Source organism: Pristis pectinata, chromosome 14 (genome assembly GCF_009764475.1).
Source record: "Pristis pectinata isolate sPriPec2 chromosome 14, sPriPec2.1.pri, whole genome shotgun sequence".
Classification (NCBI taxonomy): Eukaryota; Metazoa; Chordata; class Chondrichthyes; order Rhinopristiformes; family Pristidae; genus Pristis; species Pristis pectinata.
The window spans coordinates 7,389,305-7,415,209 of record NC_067418.1 but is presented as its reverse complement, the minus strand read 5'-3'; the positions used below and the strand labels follow the sequence as shown (position 1 = coordinate 7,415,209).

The following is a 25,905-nucleotide window of genomic DNA, read 5'->3' as shown; positions in this document are numbered from 1 at the left end:
GCCATCAGAAGCAATGAAGCAAACAGTGTGATTATGCTCAAGTAATCAAGCAGAATAAGATAAACAAAAATCCTTGTCCAAGTAAAACTAATTACATTTAGGTACAGATATGGAGACATCAACAAAAAGAATTCTGATGGTTGTCAAAACGGAGGTCCATTTGTGATATTTTCCCTTATATTTACAGTAAGCAAATGTGGCTATCACCTTGCTTGCTGCCCAAAAGCATTGCTGAATGATCTTTATTTTATTAAATGCACCAGTAAGCAGCCACGAAAACATGGCTTATGGGTTGGAGACCTCGACTGACTACAGCTTTTATAAAAGAAACGTATTTTGAGGCTTCAGCCATTAACAATTTGTTACATGTTGTTGTGGTAAACAGCCCTTAAAAAGGGCATAAAAATCAGAATGGATGTGTAAAACAAATGAATATTTGGAAATGAAGCTCATTTATGACTGTTAGGAACTGGTGTGCACATGAGGTCTGCTTTTAGCTTCGAGCGCTGTGAGCTCAAATCTAAGCTGATCTTTTGTGACAGGAACATTGGCTGAGTTGGTGCAGTCTAGTCATGGTAAAGGGAATTGGTAAGCTCACTGGCCGAGTGGCTGCCTGGCTTCCTCTGCATGAGTATTCCCAAAAGCCTGCCTACAATGATGCACATCTGATTGAGCACTGTCTTGGTAATTTGGCTTGACAACATGCGAGTAGTTGCCATGTTACTTTCACAGTCCTAATGCACAGTAAAAGATAAACAGTCTGACCAATAGATTGCTACATTGGGAGACAGTCAAAATGCAGATTCTGAAATGAAATCAATTACTACCTTATGGCAGACAAACTAATTAAAGAGCAAACTGCTAAATATCTATAAATCACTTGGGTACTTTGGTCACAATTAGACTTACCGTGATAGTCCTTGTAGATTGGATTGGTTTCTCTCTCAGAAGCATTAAATGATTCAAGACCAATCACAGTATCTGATAATTTTGCCACACGGCCTATAACTGCTTTGTTCTGTAGAGCACAGAAGAAAATAGCCTTAAACAATTTTAAAAAAAGGAAAACAACAGAGTAAGTTTGGTATATCAGAACAAAAATAAATAACTTAAAGCTGTTTCAATGATCAGACAGGTCCCAAATTACTCCTCGTTAGCATTAAATATCTATTGGAAAGAAACATTTTGGTAATAAATATATACGATGTTGATTTATATGAAGTAATGAAATCAAGTTCACATCTAGTTATTATTTTGCATTTAGATGTTTCAATAGTGGTAAAAAGTCACATAACTGATGTTAGTTTTTTTTGCATTGCTAGCTTTCATTGAGTGGATTTTTATGGACAGCATAATGCTTTCTTTCATGCCAATTCATCTGCTACACACCAATTGTAAACTGAAAACAGCTTCAAAGCTGCAAAGTCATTGCCCTTCCATCGTTTCTTGATGCATTTTAATAAAAGAAAACAAAGCATGCAGTGTGTCCTGCATTAAATTATTACTGTTTATGATGGATTGCAATAACTGCACCATCTCTAAAGATCCTCATATTTACAAAATATTATTAGATCTTCCGTAACGCTTCTCATTAGGATACAAAATTGTACAAATAATTGCAGCCTCTATGAAAACTGACCTCTTAAATAAAATATAACTTATTTTTGCAGGATTTGCTTCCTATTTTGTTTCTTACCTTGTCCCTTTTGTTTTATGTCATGCCTGCCTTTTACCTAATAAAGCTGACTGCATTTTAGGCTGCTTTATATTCTTTTGGTTTTTGCTAAATGGTCTTCAATTCTTATGCTCTTTCCATTTACGCTGTTTGACTTCTATCTTGTTTTTTTTTGTTTCAGCATGATTTGATTTTAAACACTGGACTTCTGAGCTGCTGTTGGCTCAGAGTGGGGGAGCAGGGGAATGAGAGAACTAACTGGACATGGTGTGGCTGAGGCTGGGCTAGAGGCAGCAGCGCTGGCAATCAGTACTGAGGTGCCTCATGTGCAAAATACATTGGTAGGCTAGGCCCAGCTGAAGGGTGAGAGCTCCAGGAATACAGCAGAAGGCAAGCTTAAGGTCCCCGAGAGAGGGAAGCCCTGCACAGGAAAAAGCTGCTGGAGGTATTGAAAGATTATGCATTAGGTAGATTTATAAAAAGAATAAGTCTAACATGATTAAAAAAAAGTAATAATAATTTAGAGTCATATTGTCAACATAATAACATTAAAGAAGGTATGCACAAAATGAGTTTTTCCACATAGGTGATTTTAAAACTAATAAAGGAAAATAAAATCTGCTTTATTCAGCATGCATTTTTCAAAATAATTAAATGTTTTGTGTTGATTCATACAGACAATAATTTTTTCAAGCTTTCAAATGATTTTGTCTATGGATAAATGGTTCTTGGTTAAAAACTGGTTTTGGCTCATTTTTCAGTTTCATGATCATCTAGTATTTAGGTAACAAAATCACAAGTTTTTTATACATCCTAGTTACAATGCTGGCACATATAAAATGTTGTTAGTTATGAATTATGGTATTTTACAGTAGGTAGTCTTTCAACTATATTAAGCTGTAAACCTGTACAAATTCACCTCATTTGCAAAGATACGTTAAAGCTGGATGTGCATTACTGTGGGAGATAAGAAGTACACATTGATATATCCATTTGTAAAATGATAACTTGCAATATATGTAATTCCATTCACTTAATCACCATCCTATATTACCATAAAGTACTTTGCTATCCTTATTAATAAGTTCATGTCCAAAGGCAGTATTTCATCATATTTTAAGAGGATATGCAGTTTACGCTTTATTCTGGTTCATATTAGAAGAACCAGAAGTAATTGTGGGATGTCATTTGATGTTGTAAAAGAAATTCATCGTTTGAAAGGTTAGCCAAAATGATGCAGGTGTTTTTGTTTTGGAAAAAAGGAATCAAATTTCTACTGAGTGCTGGTGTACTTGGGTGACAGTAAGAAAGCAATAAATGGATAATATTCAGGGAGTTGTCTGTGCATTGAAAATATAATAAAACTTTATACATGTGTAAATAAATCAATAGTTTACACTGATGATTCATAATTCATAAGTCAATACAGGAAAAACTATAATAAATCTGTGAATCCTATGATAAACTTCAGATTGTAAGGATCTATGTGATTTACAATTTCACAATCATTGTGCCAATATTATTCACCATCAACATTTTATTCATTTAGCAGAAGCATATTTATTATACATAAATCTATTTAATAACCAATTATGATAAAAGGTACAATTCATTTTCTGAGTTAATACTGTTAAAATCTACTGACTGAATTAACTTGATGACCCACTTCACAACATTCCCTATTTTTGCAACAATGGCCAGTGATTTGTTTTATCGTCAGTCTATGCTCGGACTGTGGAAAAGTTCCTCTGAAAGCAATGTTATCAAGCTACATGAAATGACTTAACATGAAAGCAGCTGATGATCACGTCTTTAATTTAACGTCATCAATTCCCCACGTTATCAAGATCTTAGAGAATATACAGAAAATTACCATCAAGCTAGTACCATTAGTGTGTAACTCTAAATGCGCCATGGGTCAATAAACAGACAAATCAATTATTTAAATCCTGTAAACTCAAGACTTCTAAAACAAAACGGAGAAGAAAAGGGGGAGATGAAAATATTCAGGCTAATGTAAGCAAGTAAATACACAAAAGCTGTTCGAAATTTAGGAGGCAATAAAAACAGCTGACTCCTGTAATGAAGGTGCTGGCTACAGATACTGAAACTTCCAAATGAGCTTATACTAATCCTGTACCAAGTGTTCGCACGTTGATGGGAGAAAAATTATAGCCTGTCATCAGAAGCAGACAGGCAGGCCTCGGTCCAGATGGAAGACTGGCTGGGAGAGGGGGCAGGTGGGAAGAATGCTGGGAATGCACTGAGAGACAGAAGACTACTCCCTCTGCTGGCCAGACTATCACCTGTTATAATTTTAGCTGCCTAGTTTACATGTGTAACATTAGTATTCTATGACTCTTTAAATAATATTCTTTACAGCCCAACCCCCTCCCAGTCTGAAAGGAAAACTGTTTAAATATTTGCTTCAGGCTTTCAGATAAAAACAGCCTTTTACTGTAGTAGAAACATCCACTTCAGTCCTTCAATCAAGCTCACATTTAAGTCAATGTTCTGTTTCTAGGGATTAATTACCAGCAATATGTGAAATGATAAAGTTGCTATTAATTAAGTTAAAAAGGGCATTAATACCACCATGATGCTCATTCACTACTTTCTAAATAAATCATTTCATCTCTGCACAAGAATTCTTTAAGTAATATGTTATTATCCACAATGATTTATACCAATTCAGTGATGAGCATGATAATTAAGACATCCAAGTCAGCCGAATGTGAAAACTAATAATACACAGATGTGACAGTAATGCAAGTTTTCTGTATTTTGATGGATACAAAGAGCATATTGGACACAGGAAAAATACAAGTGAGTGCTCTTAATTACAGCTACTATGAAGCATTTCTTTGATTTTTGTTCCCAGAAGCAGCCTTTTTTTTGCCCCCTCCTTTGCTTGCCAGGTTATTAGGGCTACCAGTGCCTTCTGTTACAGGATCTAACTGCACTTCTGTTTCATGAGATTTTGGCCTTAAACCAGCATCTCCCAGAGCAGGAGGGATCAGCTTTTTCCCCACTGTTTTCATATAAAGCCTGGCTTCAAAGTTACTCCAGCTCCTTGCTTTCCAGAAGGTTCCATCCCAGGAACTCTCGCCTGCCATTTGGTTTGCTTTCTCATCTCAAAGGAATTGGCTTGCAGTGTTTCCCTATGTTGAACTGGCATTTGCTCTATGGAGTGAGTTATTATTAAACTTTTAGGTCAATTGTGGCACTAACAACTCTTCAGAAGCTTTCAGACACACAGCACAATTTGCCTGCTAATTAAATATTAATATAAAGTGATGCATTTGTGGATAAGAGCTTTTATGCTCTTTCTTCTCCTTCAGAAAGGGGAGAAAGGTTCTAAAATGCATTTCAGTAGTTCTATATTGCAATACATACTTCAGCCTGTGAAAAAAACTACATACTTGTACAGCAAAAATACTAATATACTAGTTAAAAATGGAAACAGACATAACAAAGACAATATAAATCAAATTTTCATCCTGGTTATGTCTTTCAGCTATTACAATTTATGGTTAAGCAAATATGCAGTAACGAAATGTCCACATAGTGCAAAGTACCACAAACTACGACGTTATATAACGGTGACCTGTACAAGGCACAATCAACCACGTAATACCTGAAAGTCAGTGCCGTATGTATTCAGTTTTATATATATATATATATATATATATATATGTATAGGCCTTGTGTATGCACATCTAAATGGGGCACATCCAGAGGTTGTTTAGTCCCCTTTGTTCAGAATACTTGTACCAATGGCCGAGTTGCTGGGTAATCTGCAGATTGCATAGCATGGAAGCCAAGGATTCCATATGCCTGAACAGATGACTCTATTCCCACACCATGATGAGAAGTTGACTGACTCGGGCTTACATCATTTAGTTGTGGACCTAAAAACACCAGGCCTTGTTCCCAGATATGTTTTGTTCAACTCTATTTCATTAATGTGCATCTTGACAAATTCAGAAGACGATTTCGCACAGTTAAATTTAATACAGTAGAATCTTTTTCAGGTGCTTCTAAGAAGTTCAGCACTTTTAACCATATTACATGTTGTGGAAATGTCCAAGAATTAGCAAATCACAGAATTAGATAAAGGTAACATAATATTAATAAACATAATATCATTGCATTAATTGTTCTAGGTGTCACCTCAGAAAAAATGTTATTAAATGAACCTAGGCTCAAAAGAGTCCTGGACACTTGCAACCTGGCTGACACCATTCCTCAATTATCAGAAACAGCATTGAATAAGTTATTTGATTCCAAACTGATGCTGTTAGTTCTAATGGACACCCATCAGGTTCCAGAAGAGAGTTGAGTATGGAATCTATATCTCTCTCAACACTATGGAATAAGTACTTCAATGAACAATGCATCTTATACTTCATGTTATGTGAATTCTCTTTGTGTACAAGATATTAATGCTTAGTCTTGTAACCAGTAATAAAGAAAGCTATCTGTTGAAAGGGTATACTTATTTTAACTAATTTCCTATTTATATTCAAGTAACGTTCCATGACATATGATGTTGACACTGATGGTGCCTTCCTACTTGTTTTCCTTTTTCTGTCATAATCATTGCAAAGGAAATAAAACAGTATGTTAGATGTACGGTTATGGGATCCCACACTGCCTTCTATGATTGGATGAGTAACAGCACGTGATGTTGTCTGAAGCTGTGGCAGAGTAGAAGCAGCGGGGGAGCTCTCTACTTTCCAATAAAAAGGCAAGTTTCTGAGGAATCGTTCTTCTTTTCATCATTTGTGAAACTGAAGAAAACAAAGTTGTTCAACAATGTGAACAGCTGCTATTATTAAACTAAAAGTCCACTAGTGCTTGAGACTGAGAGGCCCACATGTTCAGCTGTCCTCTCATCTTGCCATCCTATCCAATTAACTATTAACATGGAGGGCTTTACACATGCTCTCAGGGACTCTTTAACAGGCTTCTTGGAGAGTTGAACAACTACACAGCAGGGACTCTGGGAACTGAGTAGCACTGGCTGCATGAAAATCCTTGCCAGCTTCACTCCACTTAATGACAGCTCACTCTGCAGTTCAGTGTTTGATTGAGACAGTCAGCAAGTTTAACCATTTTTTTTACAAAAGAGACCAGCCTTTCAGAAACTTCCATATAAAACTAAATGCAGCAATTCTTATCAAATACATATACCCTTTCACAACATTGATACAACAGTGGAATGCAGAAATAATTATTTTACTGAGGCTTCTAATGTATCTAGGTTACTTACAGCAATATTAACAGCTGTCTATGCAGCCAACAGCAAGCACAGCTGGAGTCTGAAGTATTCAATCTTTAGTGCAACTTAAATTAGCTTAATGTTTATGGATTATTCCTCATAGAATGTTCCTGAAACTATCATAAGTATTTTGAAAAATAAATTGGAATGCCTGTTCCATCAACAGAGTCCCTTTTTTTTAAAGCCTGTTTTTTTTTGGTTATTCACCCTTGTAGTTTCTTGATTAGTTACAGATTTCTCAAAGTAACCAGGACATCCGTCCCTCACTGACTTTGCCAATAGTCACTCTGACAATACTTTGAATTCCTGTCCTTTTTCTTAAAAGGAGCTTGATAATTTGCAGATAGAATAAAACTCCTTAAAGAACTCATTAAATGTTCACAATATTTGCTTGGCATGTCTCCAAAATGTCTTTTCCCTTCATAAGGAACATTGGAGTACTTCCTCTGAATTTCTAAGAAACCCCATGAGAACCAAAACAGTTCGACGTCTTAGGATTAGTGCAGTCACTGCCACTCAAACAGCAGTATCAACTGAATCTTAAGTGAATCTAAGTTAATTTTATAAGGGATTGAAACAAAATTTAGAAACTCCCAAATAATACTGTCCAACTCTGATGGACTTTATTTTGTATAATACGCTAAGCAGCCATTAAGTTGAGGTGTTTTTTTCCTTAATTACTATATATTTTGTGCAGGTTTTGAGTGAACTATATGGTAGGATACAGAATATTTTGGGCCAGGACATGGTGTAAAATATTGCAAGTGCAAAGCCAAAACTGCTGGCATTTACCCCTGTACCCGTCAAGACATTCAAGGCTCCCAGTCTGTGCTGAGGTTTCTCCTGACTGCACTCTGACGTTGGACACATGGTCTAGCAGTGGAGCGTAAACTTGATACAATAACCCAGTGGTTATGCTGGAAAATCTGCACAATGAACATGAAACAGGAACAGCAAGACTATTAATTTCAATGGAGAAGAATGGCTGTGGGAGACCAGGTTTTTTAGTTAATTTATACATCTTTTTATTAATTGTGTTTTACTTTTCTATGATTTTTGAACTTGTGCTAATTGTTTCTTTTTCTTGTTTTTCGTGTTTATGGATGTCAGGGATATTCGGATTCTTTAAAGCCCTTGACATATTCATAGTCATCAAAGCCTGGAAGCGTCATTTAGCTGGCTGGCAATGTTTTAAGCTTGTTCTAGCCTGCCCACATTATGGCAAACAACATTGAGATTCACCACTTCTGATTGGATAAGCTGTCATCAGCAGATCTAGGAAAGTTAAATTTGTACATAATTTGTGGGTCAGCAGTAGGAGTGGGCAGTTAGCAGGTTCTATGGCAGTATCCATCCCCCCTCCCCTACTCCAGTAATAATATCCAATCACACCCAATTTAGACATGACCTGTGATTCATCATCCAGATACATCATGGCTTCGTATGGCAACTGCTCTGACCGTGACCACAAGAAGCTGCAGAGAGTTATGAGGACAGCTCAGCACATCACGGAAACCAGCCTCCCCTCCATGGACTCTGTCTACACATCTCGCTGCCTCAGTAAAGCAGCCAACATAATCAAAGACTCCACCCACCCCAAACATCTCTCTCCCCCCCACCCATTGGGCAGAAGATACAAAAGCCTGAAAGTACATACCACGAGGCTCAAGGACAGCTTCAATCTCGCCGCTATAAGACTATTGAACGGTCCCCTAGTACGATAAAATAGACTCTTGACCTCACAATCTACCTCGTTATGGCCTTGCACCTTATTGTCTGCCTGCACTTTCTTTGTAACTGTAACACTTTATTCTGTAGTCTGTTATTGTTTTACCTTGTACTGCACAATACACTGTTGTAATGAAATGATCTGTATGGACGGCATGCAAGACAAGTTTTTCACTGTATCCTGGTACATGTGACAATAATAAACCAATATACCAACTCCATAAGCAAAACACTGCAGATGCTAGGAATCTGAAATAAAAACAAATTGTTGGAAATATTCAGCAGATCACTTCTGATGAAAGACTACTGAAATGAAATATTAAACCTGTTCCGCTCTTAGATGCAACCTGGCCTGTTGAGTAATTTCAGCTTTTTCTGTGTTTAGTTCCATCTAAATTGCCCCTGCAATGCTCCTGATTTTGAACTCTATTTTCATTTACTGTTTTCTATTCTCCATATTAATGTGTTCTTCTAAAATGGTTGCTGTCTTGAGAAGTGGACTACGTTTATGAAGACAATATTATTTATAAATAATTATTTAGACCATCTCAGCTAGATTGTCACTTTGAAATGTAGGAAATTACATTCTAAAAATATATCACCGACTTCACCAGTAATGCACCATGCTGGACCTGTTAATAATTACCACTTCAAATACTTTCTCCATATTAATGAATCATGGAACTGGAATATTCAACAAATTCAATATATAGAATACACAAATAACAAAAAAAATCTTCAGATGCTGCAAACATCAAATAAAAACAGAAAATACTCAGCAGGTCAGGAAGCATCTGTGGAAAGAGAACAAAATTAATGCTTCAGATTGAATACACTTTATTGGAGTTTGAAAGAGAGAAAACAAGTCAGTTTTAATAAAGGGTCTTTGACTTATAACATTAACTCTGTTTCTCTTTCCACAGATGCTGCCTGCCCTGCTGAGTTTCCAGTATTTTCCATTTTTATTGCAGACTTCCAAAATCTGCAGTTTTTGATTTTTAGTGGTTGAAGATAACTAGGGCAGGCACGGTAGTGTAGCGGTTAGCATAACGTTTTACGGCGCCAGGGACCTGGGTTCAAATCTGGCCACTGTCTGTAAGGTTTGTACGTTCTCCCTGTGTCTGCGTGGGTTTCCTCCGGGTGCTCCGGTTTCCTCCCATATTCCAAAGACGTACGGGTTAGGAAGTTGTGAACATGCTATGTTGGCGCTGGAAGTATGGCGACACTTGCAGGCTGCCCCCAGAACACTCGACGCAAAAAGATGCATTTCACTGTGTGTTTCGATGTTCATGTGACTAATAAAGATATCTTAGCTGATCTAAATTTAGTTGTCTACTGTCACAGAATAAAACCAGTTTGATTGATGATGCAAAAATCAGGCGGCCCAATCAGAATGATCAAATAATAAATAAGAGAACCAAAAGAAATAGGTTCAGCCTCCACAGCCCACTTGGAGAGAAATTCTAATGATTCTTTGCGCTCTGAGGGAAGATATTTCTCATCCCTGTTCTGACTGGCTGTCCTGCTATTTTGAGACTGTGACCCTTCCAGCTACCCCATCCGAATGAATGTAATTACAGCACTGCGATCCAAACTCCTTCTGAAGCTTTTCCGAGCCAGGCTGCACTTTAATGCAAATGTTAAAAAAAAGTGAAAAGGGAGAGGGATAAAAAGGAAACTCAGTGATAAGATGAAGGGCAGAAGGTACTGAATGACTAAAGTGACGGTTGAGCTAAGTGAAACAGGGTGGTAAAGACAAGAGGTATGGCTGGGGCGGGAATACATAGGAGATGAATAAACCGCGAACAGAGAAAAGAAACTGATTGCTGGAAATATGAGATACGCAACCACAATGGGTGCTTATCTGAAACTGTTAAAATTAACGTTCAATCTGGAAGGCTAAAATATGGTGAGTCAGAAGATGAGATGGGGTTCCTCAAGCTTACTGTGAGCTTTGTTGGAATACTGCAGGCAGCTGAAGCAACAGAGCTCAGAGTGGGGGTTAGGTGAAGAATTAAAATGACAGCAAGTGAATGTCCAGTGACCTTGTGGACTGAATGGAGACATTCCCCAAACCAGTGTGTGGTAGCCCTAAAGTAGGGATAACCGCATCATAAGCACCGAATGCAGTATACTGAATTGGAAAAGGCACGCTATGGCACAGTGGAATCTGTCACAACTGAAAAATGATGACTTAAACAAAAAACAAATTGAAGAGTTGTTGACACCAATAATAGAAATGCAAGGTCACTGACTCCAGCAAAAAGGGATAATTACTCAAAGGAAGTCTTCTTTGTGAAAATTGGCTAAGTGGTAGAATTTTGATATGAGTCAAAAGATTGTGAGTTCAAGCTCCACTTCAGACACTAAGGACAATCTAGGCCAGCACTTCAGTGCAATATATAAAAAAAACTAAACTGTTGGAAATATCAGCTTTCAGATAAGAAATCAGATGGTTATTAGCCTTTTTACCCCTTCTACAGTGCTCAGTGTAATTCACTGTTAAACTAAACATTCTATTATCTTGATGTAGCCATGATAGTTCAATAAGCTGCAAAATAGCATGAGGTGTTAAACCAAGGTTCTAACTGATATTTCAAGGAAAGGTAAAAGAGCTGGGGACTTCTCCTGGTGTTGCAGCCAACAAATAACACAAAAATCTAAGAAATAGCAACAGAAGTAGGCCATGTGACCCTGGAACCCACTTCACCATTCAACAACATGTCTCAAATAATTTCCTGCCTATTGTTCGCATTTTCTGATTCACTCTTCAAAAATTGCTTCAGTACTAATCCCCTCAGTATTAACCAACAAGCTTCAAAGCCTGGGCCTCTGTACCTCCCTCTGCAACTGGCTCCTCGACTTCCTTATCGGGAGACCACAGTCAGTGCGGATCAGTGGTAACCTCTCCTCCTTGCTGACAATCAACATCAGCGCACCTAAGGATGCGTGCTTAGCCCACTGCTTACTCTCTCTACACTCATGACTGTGTGGCTAAGCACAGCTCAAACGCCATCTATAGATTTGCCAATGACACCACTGTTGTTGGCAGAATCTCATGGTGATCAAGAGGCGTACAGGAGTGAGATAGATTGGACACGTCAGCAAGATCATGGAATTGATTGTGGACTTCAGGAAGGGGAAGTCGGGAGAATACACAACAGTCTTCATTGAGGGGTCGGCGGTGGGAAGGGTGAGCAGCTTCAAGTTCCTGAGTGTCAACATCTCCGAGGATCTATCCTGGGCCCAACACATTGATGCAATCATGAAGAAGGCATGCCAGCAGCTCTACTTCATTTGGAGTTTGAGGAGATTTGGTATGTCACCAAAGACTCTTGCAAATTTCTATAGGTGTACGGTGGAGAGCATTCTGAATGGTTGCATCAGCGCCTGGTATGGAGGCTCCAATGTGCAGGATCGAAAGAGGCTGCAAAGGGTTGTAGACAGCCAGCTCCATCACGGGTACCACCCTCCCCACCATTGAGAACATCTTCAAGAGGTTGTGCCTCAAGAAGGCGGAATCCATCATTAAGGACCCTCACCACCCAGGACATGCCCTCTTCTTGTTACTACCATCGGGGAGGAGGTACAGGAGACTGAAGACCCACACTCAATGTTTCAGGAACAGCTTCTTCCCCTCCGCCATCAGATTTCTGAACGGTCCATGAACACTACCTCGTATTTCCTCTTTTCCACTATTTATTTATTTTGGTAACTTACAGTAATTTTTATGTCTTTATGCCTTTTACTGTAATGCTGCCATAAAACAACAAATTTCACGACATATGTCAGTGATAATAAACCTGATTCTGAATTGTTGACCTCGACCTTAAATATACTCAGTGATTGAGCATAGACATCACTGCTGAAGTAAAGAATGTCAAAGATTTACAATCCCCTATGTGAAGAAATTTCTCATCTTAAAATAAAATGGCCTTTTTTTTAATCCTGAGACCATGCCCTCTAGTTCCAGACTCTCTAAAGGAATCATCCTCTCACTATCTATTCTGTCAATCTCTCTCATAATCTTGCATGCTTCAATGAAATTACCTCTCATTCTTTTAATCTCTGTGAGTAAATATCGATCTATTTCCTCATGGGACAAACCCCTTACCTCAGGACAAACCCCAAGGCAAGGTATGAAGACCAAAATGGCCCACTGTACTGCAAATGAAGTTTCATCAACACAGTATAACTTCAACAAGACTCTCTTACTTTTGTAGTCTAAACTTGACCCATCTGAGACTTGCTAATTATCATAAGGGTATAGTAAATATTACAAAATGTATGTCAGTTAAATTTCTGTCATTTGTCAGATACATTCCTTCAAGATTCCTTTGGCTCTCCGAGGAGTTATTTTCAACTACATAACAATCCTTCAAGAAAATCAAAATAACAAAAAAAAAAGAAAATGCTGGAAATACTCCGTGGGTCAGACAGCATCCATGAGAGAGAAACAGAGAAAAGCTCTCATTGGAATTGGGGAAAGTTGGAGATAAAAAAGATCTTGATTTGCAGAGAAAGGTGGGTGTGGTTGGGAAGAAGGGTGAAAACAAAAGGCATGGTCTGTGATGGGGTGGAGGCCAAAAGAGACTGAAAAATACAAGTTATGGTAGTATCAGCAGAAAAGGGGGAGTGGTGGTGGTGATAAAGACTAATGAATAACAAAAGGTATATCTGGGGAAAGTGTAAATAGGAAAAAAGGTATGAAATATTAAATAACAGAAGAGGAGAGAATTTTGAAAAGTATAGCTGATATTTGCCTACAGTGCAAACGGACATATAATTAAGAATAATTTTCCAACTCAAGAACATTACTCCTGCAGGGTATGGAAGGTTTCACCATTTTGCTGTGCTTTGAGTCCAGGATAAGTAGGATCCAGACTCTTCTCGGCCTTTTTCCATTTGCCGTCCAACAGTCATTCTTTATTCAGGATAACTCAAGAAAATGGATTCCACTTCCAGTGGTTACACCAAGATTTGTCAAGTACAGGTTTGGGTGACAGAAAATATCAAAGGTCTTCCTTTTCTCTCAGTCCTCCTCTATATTAGATATGTGTATTTGGCTTAAAGGTAAGCAACTCAAGTTCACGTCTTTTGTACATGATACAAAATACTCAAAAAGGGTGAGCAAGAGCAAATCAAACATTTATGTATTTATCAGTAAAAGGAAATACAGGCCTTCATATATGTAATGCAATTATCTCATGCAGAGCCTGTCTCATGAAAATTCTGGTGGATAACTGGGAAGGAATTTAATTGAAGTGGTGATAATGAAGCTTTCACTGAATGTCAAAGGCTATCACATTAGCCCTATTATAAATTTCAGTGAGTTCTGCAATTGGACAAAGACTCATTAAAGTTGATGTGGACTTGGCTAGCTCTGTTAGCTGGCAATAAGAACTTGTCAATAAAAATTTAGTAATTGCTAGGGAGTATTCTTTTCACCAATAAATTAAGGTACATTGATACAGATTAATGCAAAAATAGAAAACCATGTATAGCCATCTTCCAAGCCATAATTGTTATTTTACAGTGAAAGAACTGTGAACCCAGAGGCTTACTTGAAGACTGTTGTGAAGTGCAGTGCCACAAGGAAATACATCACCTTATTGCTAATGTCACATTGATAGATGGCATGTTATTTTATGGCTAAAAACTCAATCTGAAGTCTTGTCCTTTACAAATGTACTGTTGATTTAATATATTCAGAAACAGACATGAATTGAAAATGACATTGTTAAAAATTATTAGAGAATATTCTTAGAACAACATTTTAATTTGGACAAGTTCTGAATAATCTTCATCCTAGTTTTAACAGAAGAAAATGGCAAGCTCTGGCTTCCGAGATGGATTGATTTATTCCACCACCATTTTTTTAAAAGTTGTTTCATGGTAATTAGCTACAATATTAGCCAACCAGAATCAAGTGTCAATTCTGCTTGTTTAAAGACTCCAAGAACGCCATGGAGGCAAACACCAATGGGGGGAGAAAGGAGATTATCTCAGAAAGTTCCAGACTTTAGTTGGGTTTCAAGGCCAATTCTGGAACTGTATTGTGGGACAAAATAGCAGCAGTGAGGCAAAGCAACAATAACATCCTGAGACAGGTGTGGAAAGAACATGAGGTACATAAATATTTATGTTCATATTTGGCATTTGTAAAATGACTCTTTGTGCCACAAACAACATCTGCGATGACACCACTGGTAAAAAGGGGTCTCCTGGATAAAATAATAAACGCAAGCCCAGTCTATTGATGTGATAGAAGATCCCATTCCATTTTACACAGAAGTGATAGCTCTTCCATTGAGCTACTAATATTATTCCATCTCTAAATAATCCCAAAAATATATTATTCACTCCTTGCACGAATGAGTTTATGTCTTGCAGCTTGGCATCCAAGCACGTGCAAACGCTTGCATCATCTGAATACCTCAGCTTGACTACTGAGGTTCATGTGACCTTGGTACTGGAGTGCAGTTGCTGTAGGTTGAACAGTTTTCAATGGCTCTGAAGATTAGTTCTAATCCCATGGGAAGTTTGCTGGAGGTGGAGTGCAACATTGATGTGAAAAAGATTGAGAAAAAAACCTCATCATTTATTCATTGAAGCATATGAGAAGACGGGCCTTACACTCAACATCTGCAAGTGCAAGATCCTCTACCAATCTACCCCTGCTGCACCACACTACCTTCCAACAATAATAATTCACAGCAAGACCCTGGAAAATGAGAACCATTCCCCATATATCAGGAGCCACATTTTGCCAAAGGCTGATTTTGATAATGAAATTCACTACCGCCTTCAATGTGCCAGCAAAGCCTTAAGTCAATTGAGGAAAAAGGTACTTGAAGATTAAGACATGAAATCTGGCACAAAAGTCACGGTCTATGGGTTGCAGTGAGCTTTGCCCTCCTATATGCCTTAAACCTGAATGATCTATGACACGCATATCAAGGCACTGTGGAAGCACCACCAAACCCGTCTGCAAAGTCCTCCAAATACACTTGGAAGTTAAACAAATGAATGTCAGCATCTTCTCCTCAGTCAGCATTCCTAGAACCAAGACTCTAATTACTCTTAGTTGGCTATGTCGGGCTGGATGTGCCATTCACATGTCTGACATCAGGCTCCTGAAAGAGACAATCTATTCCAAGCCCTGTCATGGCAAATTACCAGTGGACCCCAGGTTTATAGAGAAGGAGCATTTGGGGATGGTTTTGAGAACCCTGAGGTCATGCATCAGGAGCTAAGAGAAGAAGCCCTGTGTAAGCAGTGTGAGGAATGCATCACCTAAAAGCTACTTATCCACTGCTCCCTGAGCCACCTCCTGACCCACCTGTTGAAAAGTCTGCGGCGTCTACATTGGCCTCATCAATGCTTCTGAACCCACAAAACTTGAAGCCGAAGCACAAAGTCCTCAATCCTGAGGACCTGCCTAAAAATGGAGTAGGAGGTTTCTATGCACAAAGTGACTGTCATATTTGCTTGCAAAACAATTTTGACTAAACAACTTATTGCTGCAAAGTGTTTGGGATGCTCCAAGGTTGTGGTAAAGTGAAAAACATGAGCAGGTCAGTAGGTGCAGAACCATACTAATAATTTGGCACAAACTAAAAATTGTGATAATGTAAAACTACTTATTGGGGCAGATTAAAAAATGAGCAAGAAGCAAAGTCTCATTAGATGCTTTGGAATATGGTTGCAGAAGGAGAACATTAACTCTTGATATCTCAATCTACCTCGTCATGGCCCTTGTACCTTATTTATCTTCCTGCACTGCACTTTCTCTGTAATGGTAACACTATATTCATGCATTCTGTTAATCCTTTTCCCTTTCTATTACCTCGATTTACTGATGTTTGGAATGAATTATCTGGATGGCATGCAAACAAAAGGTTTTCACTGTATCTAGGTACATGTGACAGTAATAAAACAATTACAAGTTACCAAGGAGAGGTCCTGTCTCCCAAAATTGATAGAGTTTTTGAGGAGATAAAGAAGATGACTGATGAATATAGGGCCGTATATATTATCTACATGGACTTTAGTAAAGCATTTGACATGGTAAGCTTGTCCAGAAGATTAAGTCACATGAGACCCGTGGTGAGTTGGTAAGTTGCATACAAAATTGGCTTGGTCACAGAAAACTGAAGGCAGTGATGGAGGAGTGTTTTTCTGACTGGAGGTCTGTGACCAGTGGTGGTCTGCAAGGATCACTGCTGGCACCTCTGTTGTTTGCAATATAATATATATATAAAAAAAAATATATATATACACACACACACAGTAAATGTAGGTGAACTGATTAGTACATTTGCAGACTACACAAAAATTGGATAGTGAATGATGTTTCAGATCAGTTGGAAATTTGGGCAGAGAAATCGCAGCTGGAGCTTTGGGAGGTCAAATTCAAGAGGAAAGTATAAAATAAACGGCAGGACCATTAAGAGCACTGATGTTTAAAGGGATCTTAGGGTGCAAGTCCATAGTTCCCTGGAAGAGACAATGCAACTGGATAGGGTGGTAAAGGAGGCGAACAGCATGCTTGCCTTCATCATTTGGGGCATTGAGTATAAAAGTTGGGATGGCATGTTGCATTTATATAAAACTTTGATTAGGCCACGTTTGGAATACTGTGTGCAGTTCTTGTTGCCGCATAACAGGAAGAATGTGGAGGCTTTGGAGAAAGTGCAGAAGAGGTTCACCAGGATGTTGCCTGGAATGGAGTGTATTAGCTATAAGGAGAGGTTGGACAAACTTGGATTGTTTTCTATGGAGTACTGGAGGCTGAGAGGTGACCTGATAGAAGTATATAAAATTATGAGAGGCATAGAAATGGTAGACAGTCGAGATTTTTTTAAATCAGGGTGGAAATGTCAAATACTACAAGGCATAGATTTGAGGGGGAAGATGAAAGGAGATGTGCGAAGCATGTTTTTTATTACACACAGAGTGGTAGGTGCCTGGAACGTGCTGCCAGGGGTGGTGGTAGAAGCAGATGCAATAGCAACGTTTAGGAGGCATTTAGACAGACACATGAACAGGCAGGGGATAGCAGGATACTGACCATGTGCAGGCAGATGGGATTAGTTAGAACGGCATCATGATCGGTGTAGACACGGTGAGTCTAAGGGCCTGTTCCTGTGCTGCACTGTTCTATGTTGAAGCAGCTAAATTTTTTTTATTAGTATGATTAATTGCAATGAAGAACTTTCCTTTTCCAAACAATATAGTTTGCAATTCAAAAGCCCAAAATAGCACTGGTGGAGAATATTTCTGGGAGAAGAACCCTTTGAGGCCCACCTCGTAAGAATCAGATGAGATGCCAGACCAACATATGCCTATCCATGGCATGTCCAGAATATAGCAAGCCTCTGGGAAACAGTGCAGCATCCAGGTGATAAGCCAGATCTTTATGTAACATCATGATGCCATCACTGCTTTCTACTTTCCTATACATTTTTATCACAGGTGAACGCCAGAAGTTCTTGTAGAGTGGCAGCAAAAACATCATTCCTCTGGAATACCACAAAAGTACCTCACATGGAAGAGTCATAGAAAGCATCCTATTGGATGCATCACAGCTTAATATGACAACTGCTCTGCCCAAGTCTGCAAGAAATTGCAAAGAGTTGTGAATGCAGCCCAGTCTATCATGAAAACCAGTCTCCCCTCCACTGACTCCGTCTATACTTCCCGCTGCCTCGGGAAAGCAGCCAACATAATCAAGGGCCCCTCCCACCCCGGTTATTCCCTCTTCTCCTCCCTCCCATCAGGCAGAAGATACAAAAGCTTGAGAATACATACCACCAGGCTCAAGGACAGCTTCTATTTTGCTGTTATAAGACTCTTGAACAGATCTCTTACATGATAAAGATGAACTCTTGATGTCTCAATCTACCTTGTCATGGCCTTTGCATATTATTATCAGGGCTTTTGAAAGGAAATTGGACAGATGTGAGCAGGAAAGCATGAGCTGAGGATAAAGGGCAGGAGAATGTGATGGAATAGGCTGCTCAATAGGGAGCTGGTACCACCTCTTCCTGTAGTGTAATGATTCCATGATTCCAGTGGTATCGGTAAGGTTCAGGTAACAGTGGAAATTTCAGAGGTGCTGATCAGAGGACAACCTACAACAGGGCTCACAGAGACCGCTGAGTAGAAAGAGAAAGTTCAAGAAAGTGCAGTGGGATTGGAAAAGATACCGATGGTAAGAAGGGAAGCTACTAAGAGGTATGCATAGCTTTGTAATGTTGACTCCTGATAACTGAATGAGGGCTTGAAGTATTGCTTTTAAACCTAACAAAATAGACATCTGCCTGGACAGGAAACTAAAACTCAGCCCGATTCCGGTCATTATGTACAGGGTCTGAAGCATACCCAATCTGCCCATGGCTGTAAAAATAACATGGTTTTAATCTGTTTGAATTTTTTTTACATTTTATTTACAGCATGGTAACAGGCCCTTTCAGCCCAACGAGTCCGCGCTGCCCATTTTTTAAACCCCCAAATTAACCTACCCGTACGTCTTTCGAATGTGGGAGGAAACTGGAGCACCCGGAGGAAACCCACGCAGACACGGGAGAATGTACAAACTCCTTACAGACAGCAACGGGAATCGAACCCTGATCGCTGGCACTGTAGTAGCGTCGCACTAACTGCCACGCTCAAATATTGATCAAGGACAAAAGACTTATGTGGTAATACTAAGTAAATCATCTTGACCTGGACAAACAAGCTACATGGTGTGGCTCAATCCAACCCAATCTTGAATATTTTATCAGAATATGTACTGATCTGACTGAATCCAGCACATAGGGCTATGTCCTGTCAGGCTCAAATTGGGATTCTGTACTAAAAATGTAACAACATTTTTGTATGCTGAACAACTATGCTATTGATAGAGGCATCCACTTGCAGTTATTTGATTATAAGTAAGGAAAGAGTGTTCAATGCTGTTAGTTGACTCTCAACCTTCCTCTAATAGCAGATCCCAGTCCCATGTCCCTTCAAGTGTGACAAGAATAACAATTTCACTGGATTGCTATCACTTCCAAAACATACGCATCATGACTTGGCAATTCTCTTTTCATCGCTGGATCTTGGAACTTTCTTGGAACTTCTGAACTACTACCATTAAGGGATCATCATCACTAGAAGCAGTGAAACAGAAGTAACAGTAACATGGATGTATATAGCAGTTTATATAATGCAGAATGCTACAAGGCACCAGGACAATTCATAAGAGAATTATCAAAACAAATTTGAAACAGCCACCAAGATACCACTTGATGGTGGGCGGCACGGTAACGTAGTGGTTAGTGCGACGCTATTACAGCGCCAGCGATCAGGGTTCGATTCCTGTCGCTGTCTGTAAGGAGTTTGTATGTTCTCCCGTGTCTGCGTCGGTTTCCTCCAGGTGCTCTGGTTTCCTCCCACATTCCAAAGACATACGGGTAGGTTAATATGGGTTTAAAATGGGTGGCGTGGACTCGTTGGGCCGGAAGGGCCTGTTACCACGCTGCAAATAAAATTTAAAAAAAATACCACAAACTTGGTTAAAGAGGTGGGTTTTAAGGAGACAATACAGAAATATTTGAAGTACTCAGCCAGTCAAGCAGCATCTGTTGAAAGAGAAGTTAACGTTTCAGATTGAAGACCTTTCATCAGAACTAAGGAAGAGTGAAAGCAAATGGTTTCAGGGAGAGACAGGTAAAACACTGCACAGAAAGAGGCCATTTGACCACTATAACTATACTGGCTAAAAATTAGGTTAAATGTGTTCATTAGTTCTTGACAATGGTCTTGTAAGTACATCAAGTGCTCATACAAATACTTTTTCCGAATGTGATGAGAGTTTCTGTCTTCATTACTTTTTCAGGTATGGAAAGTGAGACACAGAGGTTTAGGAAGCGATTCCTAGTTTCCCTAGGTAGCCAAAGCATGACATCAGTTACGGGGTGATTAAAATTAGGGAGGGAGTAGAGGTCGTACTGGAGGATCACAGAAAATCAGAATGGAGACTTGTGTAGCTGGATTAATTGCAGAAGAAGGATAAGCAGGGCAACAAAAAAAAATTGTAAACAGAGTTGAGAACTTTAAAATCAAGTTGTTGATTTTCAATGAACACAAGGATTTGGTGTACTTTATAGGGGAAGAGTTTGTCAACAGCTCAAATTTACTTGTATGCATGGCGAGAGGCTAGCAAAGTGCATTTTGAAAGGAACAGGCAACATGAAGTAGTCCAGATATTAATGAATAAGACAAAGACAGTGAAGGATTTTAGTTTAAATAGCAGGATCAGTTTGGAGGTAGCTAAGAAACAGCAAGGGAAGAAAACATTAATGGGAGTTGTATATGGGCTTGAAAAATAGTGTTACTACAAAATATTAAGAGGAATAGATAGAGTAGACAGCCAGCGCCTCTTTCCCAGGGCACCAGTGCTCAATACAAGAGGGCATGGCTTTAAAGTAATGGGTAGGGAGATATCAGAGGGAGGTTTTTTACCCAGAGAATCGTTGGGGCATGGAATGCGCTGCCTGGGGCGGTGGTGGAGGCAGGTACATTGGCCAAATTCAAGAGATTACTAGGTAAGCATATAGAGGAATTTAAAATCCCTCTATGTGGGAGGAAGGGGTTAGATAGTCTTAGGCGAGGTTTAAAGGTTGGCACAACATTGTGGGCCGAAGGGCCTGTATTGTGCTGTACTGTTCTATGAATCTATACTGAATATACTGTATATCAAGAAACTAAAGATGCATGTAACAAGGGTAATACAATAATCCTGGAGGACTTTAATCTATGCATAGATTGGGTAAACCAAATGAAGAGTAAAATTGTGAAGGATAATTTCATGCAGCGTACAAGAGATGATTTTCTCAATCAGTCTGGTGAGGCACCAATGCAGGAAAAGATTCTTTCAGATCCAGTAGTAATGATAAAGGATTAATTGGTATTCATGTATTTAAGGGACCTTTAAAGAACAGTGATCATAAAACAATCAGAGTTTAATAAAAAAAAATTGACAGTGATCTTGTTCAATCTGAAACTAGGGTCTTAAAGGCTAAAAAAAAGCAGACCACAAAGGCATAAAGCATCAGTTGGCTATGATAGATTGGGAAACTATACTGCAAGTATGTAGAAAGAAAATGAATAACTAAAGTTACTTTGGATGTCTTACAGACTAAGGCAGGAGAACTTCTATTGGGGAATAAGTAAATGGCAGAGAAATTAAACAAATATTTTGTGTCTGTTTACAAAGATGTCCCGGAAATACTGGAGAACAGCAAATCTGGAGTGAATGAGGAAATAAAGAAAATTAGCATTAAATAAAACAAAAATCAGAAAAATTAATGAGGTTCAATGTTAAATACATAGGACATTCATCTGAGGATTTCGAAGGAGATGGCATCTATGGAGATAGTGGATGCATCAGCTGTCATCTTGAAAAATTCCAGGGAGTCCATATTGCAAGGTGGCAAATGTAACTCCACTATTTAGGAAACAGTGGCGATAGAAAACAAGAAACTATAGGCAAGTTAGTTTCATGTCAGTTGTAGGGTAAATGTAGGAATCTACAAATGTAGTTACTGCAGACAGCATACAGAGAAAATAATAGGATTGGGCAATTCGAATGTGCAGGAAAGCAAGAAGCAGCAGAGTAGTGGACTCTGCCCAATACATCATGGGCACATCCCTCCCCACCATCGACAGTATCTACAGGAGGCGCTGCCTCAAGAAGGCAACATCGATCATCAAAGATCCCCACCATCCGGCCCATGCCATCTTCTCGCAGCTCCCATCGGGCAGGAGGTACAGAAGCCTGAAGTCCCACACCATCAGGTTCAAGAACAGCTACGGTTGTTGAACCAACTGGCACAGCCCTAAACAGTTTAGTGACACTGTTACCACTTTGATCACTTTACATGAAAATGGACTTTGTGTTTTTTTTGTTCAAATTGTTTTCTTTCTTGTAAAAATTCTGCATAATTTATGTTTATGTTTTTCTTGTGAATGCTGCTTATATAATGCTATGTGCCTGGGATGCTCTGCTAGTAAGATTTTCATTGCACCTGTGCATACGTGTGCATATGACAATAAACTCGACTTTGAATGTGACTTTGAATAAATGGGTCATATTCAGGTTGAGAGGCTGTGACTATTGCTGAGCTCAGTACTGGGGCCCCAGCTGTTCACAAGCTACATCAATAATTTGGATGATGAGATCAAATATAACATATCTAAGCTCGCTGATGATATAAAGCTGGTGGCAGTTTGGGATGTAAGGGGTATGTAGAGAAGCTTCAGGGGGATAATAGATAGGTTAAAAGAATGAGCATGGATATTGGAAATGGTAAACGATAAGGGAAAATGTGAGGTAATCCTCTGAGGTAGAACAAATAAAATGCCACAGCATTCTTTAAAAGGTGAGAAATTAAAAGCCGTTGGTGTTCAGGGGACCTGGGTAGCTTTGTACAAAAACTCATGGAAGTTAACATGCAGGTGTAGCAAGGAATTAGGATGGCAAATAGTACGTTGGCCTTTATTGTCACGGAAACCAGCCTCCTCTCCTTGGACTCTGTCTTTACCTCTCGCTGCCTTGGCGAAGCAGCCAGCATAATCAAAGACCCCACCCACCCGGGTCATTCTCGCTTCTTTCCTCTTCCATCAGGTAGAAGATACAGGAGCCTGGGGGCACGTACCACCAGGCTTAAGGACAGCTTCTACCCCATTGTGATAAGACTATTGAACGGTTCCCTTACACGATGAGATGGACTGTGACCTCATGATCTACCTTGTTGTGACCTTGCACCTTATTGCACTGCACTTTCTCTGTAGCTATGACATTTTACTCTATACTGTTATTGTTTTTACTTGTACTATCTCAATGCACTCTGTACTAACTCAATGTAACTGCACTATGTAATGAATTGACCTGTACGATCAATATGCAAGACAAGCTTTTCACTGTACCTCGGTACAAGTGACAATGGGTAGGCACGGTAGTGTAGAGGTTAGCGTAATGCGATTACAGCGCCAGCGACCTGGGTTCAATTCCGGCCACTGTCTGTAAGGAGTTTGTATGTTCTCCCCACGTCTGTGTGGGTTTCCTCTGAGTGCTCCGGTTTCCTCCCACATTCCAAAGACGTACGGGTTAGGAAGTTGTGGGCATGCTATGTTGGCGCCGGAAGCGTGGCGACACTTGCGGGCTGCCCTCAGAACACTCTATGCAAAAGATGCATTTCACTGTGTGTTTCGATGTACATGTGACTAATAAAAATATCTTATCTTAATAATAAACCAATACACGAATACAAATACATTGCTCCAATTACATATAACCTTGGTGAGGCTATATCTGGAATATTATGTACAGACCTGGGTCTCTCTTCCTAAGGATATGGGTATGATAAAGGGAACACAGCTAAGGTTCACCAGATTGATTCCTGGGATAGAGAGTTGTTGCATGAGGAGATATTAAGCAGACTGGGCCTGGACTGTCAAGCTCGGGTGAGAACTGACCTCATTGAAATCTACAAAATCTTTACAAACGTATGAATTAGGAAGAGGAGTAGGTTGCGCTGCCCCTCAAATCTGCTGCACCACCTACTCCCTCAAGGTGGCCACACAGGTTGGTAGGGTGGTAAAGAAGGCAAATGGCATGCCTGCCTTTATCAGTCGAGGCACTGAGTGCAAGAGTCAGGAAGTTATACTGCAGCTTTATAAAACTCTGGTTAGGCCCATTATAGGAAGGATGTGGAGGTTTTGGAGAGGGTGCAGAAGAGATTTACCAGGACGCTGCCTGGATTAGAGGGCAGGTGCTACAAGGAGAGGTTGGACAAACTTGGGTTGTTTTTTCTAGAGTGTCGGAGGCTGAGGGGAGACCTGATAGAGGTTTATAAGCTTATGAGAGGCATAGATAAAGTAGACAGCCAGTATCTTTTTCCCCAGGGTTGAAATGTCTAATGCTAGAGGACATGCATTTAAGGTGAGAGGGGACAAGTTCAAAGGAGATGTGCGGGGCAAGTTTTTACACAGAGTTGTGGGTGCCTGAATGTGCTGCCTGGGGTGGTCATGGAAGCAAATACAATAGGGGTGTTCAAGAGGCTCTTAGATAGGCATGTGAATGTGCAGGAAATGTAAGGATATGGATATTTAGGCAGAAGGGATTAGTTTAGTTGGGCATTTGATTACTAATTTAATTAGATTGGCACAACATTGTGGCCTGAAGGGCCTGTTTTGTGCTGTACTGTTCTATGTTCTATTTCATAAGAACATGGCTGATCTGATTGTAACTTCACCTCTGCATTATTGCATATCAGGGTAATCTTTAACCCTTCCTTATCAACCTATCCAGCTACCACCACCTTAAAAATATTTAGAAGCTCTTCACTTTGTCAAGGCCCCTCAGGATCTTACATGTTTCTATCAAATGCCCTCACACTTTTAAACTCATGCCGAGCCTGTCCAGCCTTTCCTCATAAGAGAACCTGCCCATTCCCAGTCTTGGTCTGGTACATCTTCTGCAATCATTAACATCCTTCTTTAAATGAGACCAATACTGAACGAAGTACTTCAGATGTGATCCCACCATGCCCTATATAATAATAACATAGCCTCACTAGTTTTGTGCTCAATTCCCCTAGCAATAAATGGTAACATTTTGTTCATTTTCTAATTACGCTGTACCTGCCTCTTATGAAGCATGTTCTAAGACACCAAGATTCCATGACACTTCAGAGCTCTGCAATCTCTCATCATTTTGAATATATGCTTTCTTTTTATCTTTCCTGCCAAAAATCGGCAATTTCCTACTTGCTCAATTTATAATCCAAATGCCAGACTTTTGCTCAGTCACTTAACCTATCTGTATTCTTCTATGGCCTCCTTGTGTCTTCTTCCCAGCTTACTTTCCTACCTATCTTTGTGCCATGGCAAATTTAGAAATTATACCTTTGGTGCCATCATCCAAGTCATTTATAAACGGGGCTTGACTGGGCACTGACATTTCCACCGGTCACAACATCTAGGACAAAGGGATTGATTAATTAGGTCAGAAAAGAATTTTCTGGCCAAGAGGGCTGAGAGGCTGAATTGCTGAATGTATTCAAGGCTGAGATTGAAAGGTTTTTAGATTTTAAGGAACCAAGGGATATAAAGTTAGTTTAGGAAAGCAGGAGTATGCCATTCACCCTTCATGATATCTAAATGG

At 39.5% G+C, this 25,905-nt stretch overlaps 1 protein-coding gene across 1 annotated transcript in view; it reads right to left on the bottom strand.

The window, feature by feature from the left end:
• Positions 1-25,905, bottom strand: part of elp4 (elongator acetyltransferase complex subunit 4) — a 192,165-nt gene that overhangs the window by 80,841 nt on the left and 85,419 nt on the right. The window contains exon 8 of the mRNA XM_052029377.1: positions 910-1,018. Coding sequence (XP_051885337.1) covers positions 910-1,018 — 109 coding nt within the window. The remainder of the gene's footprint in view (positions 1-909; positions 1,019-25,905) is intronic.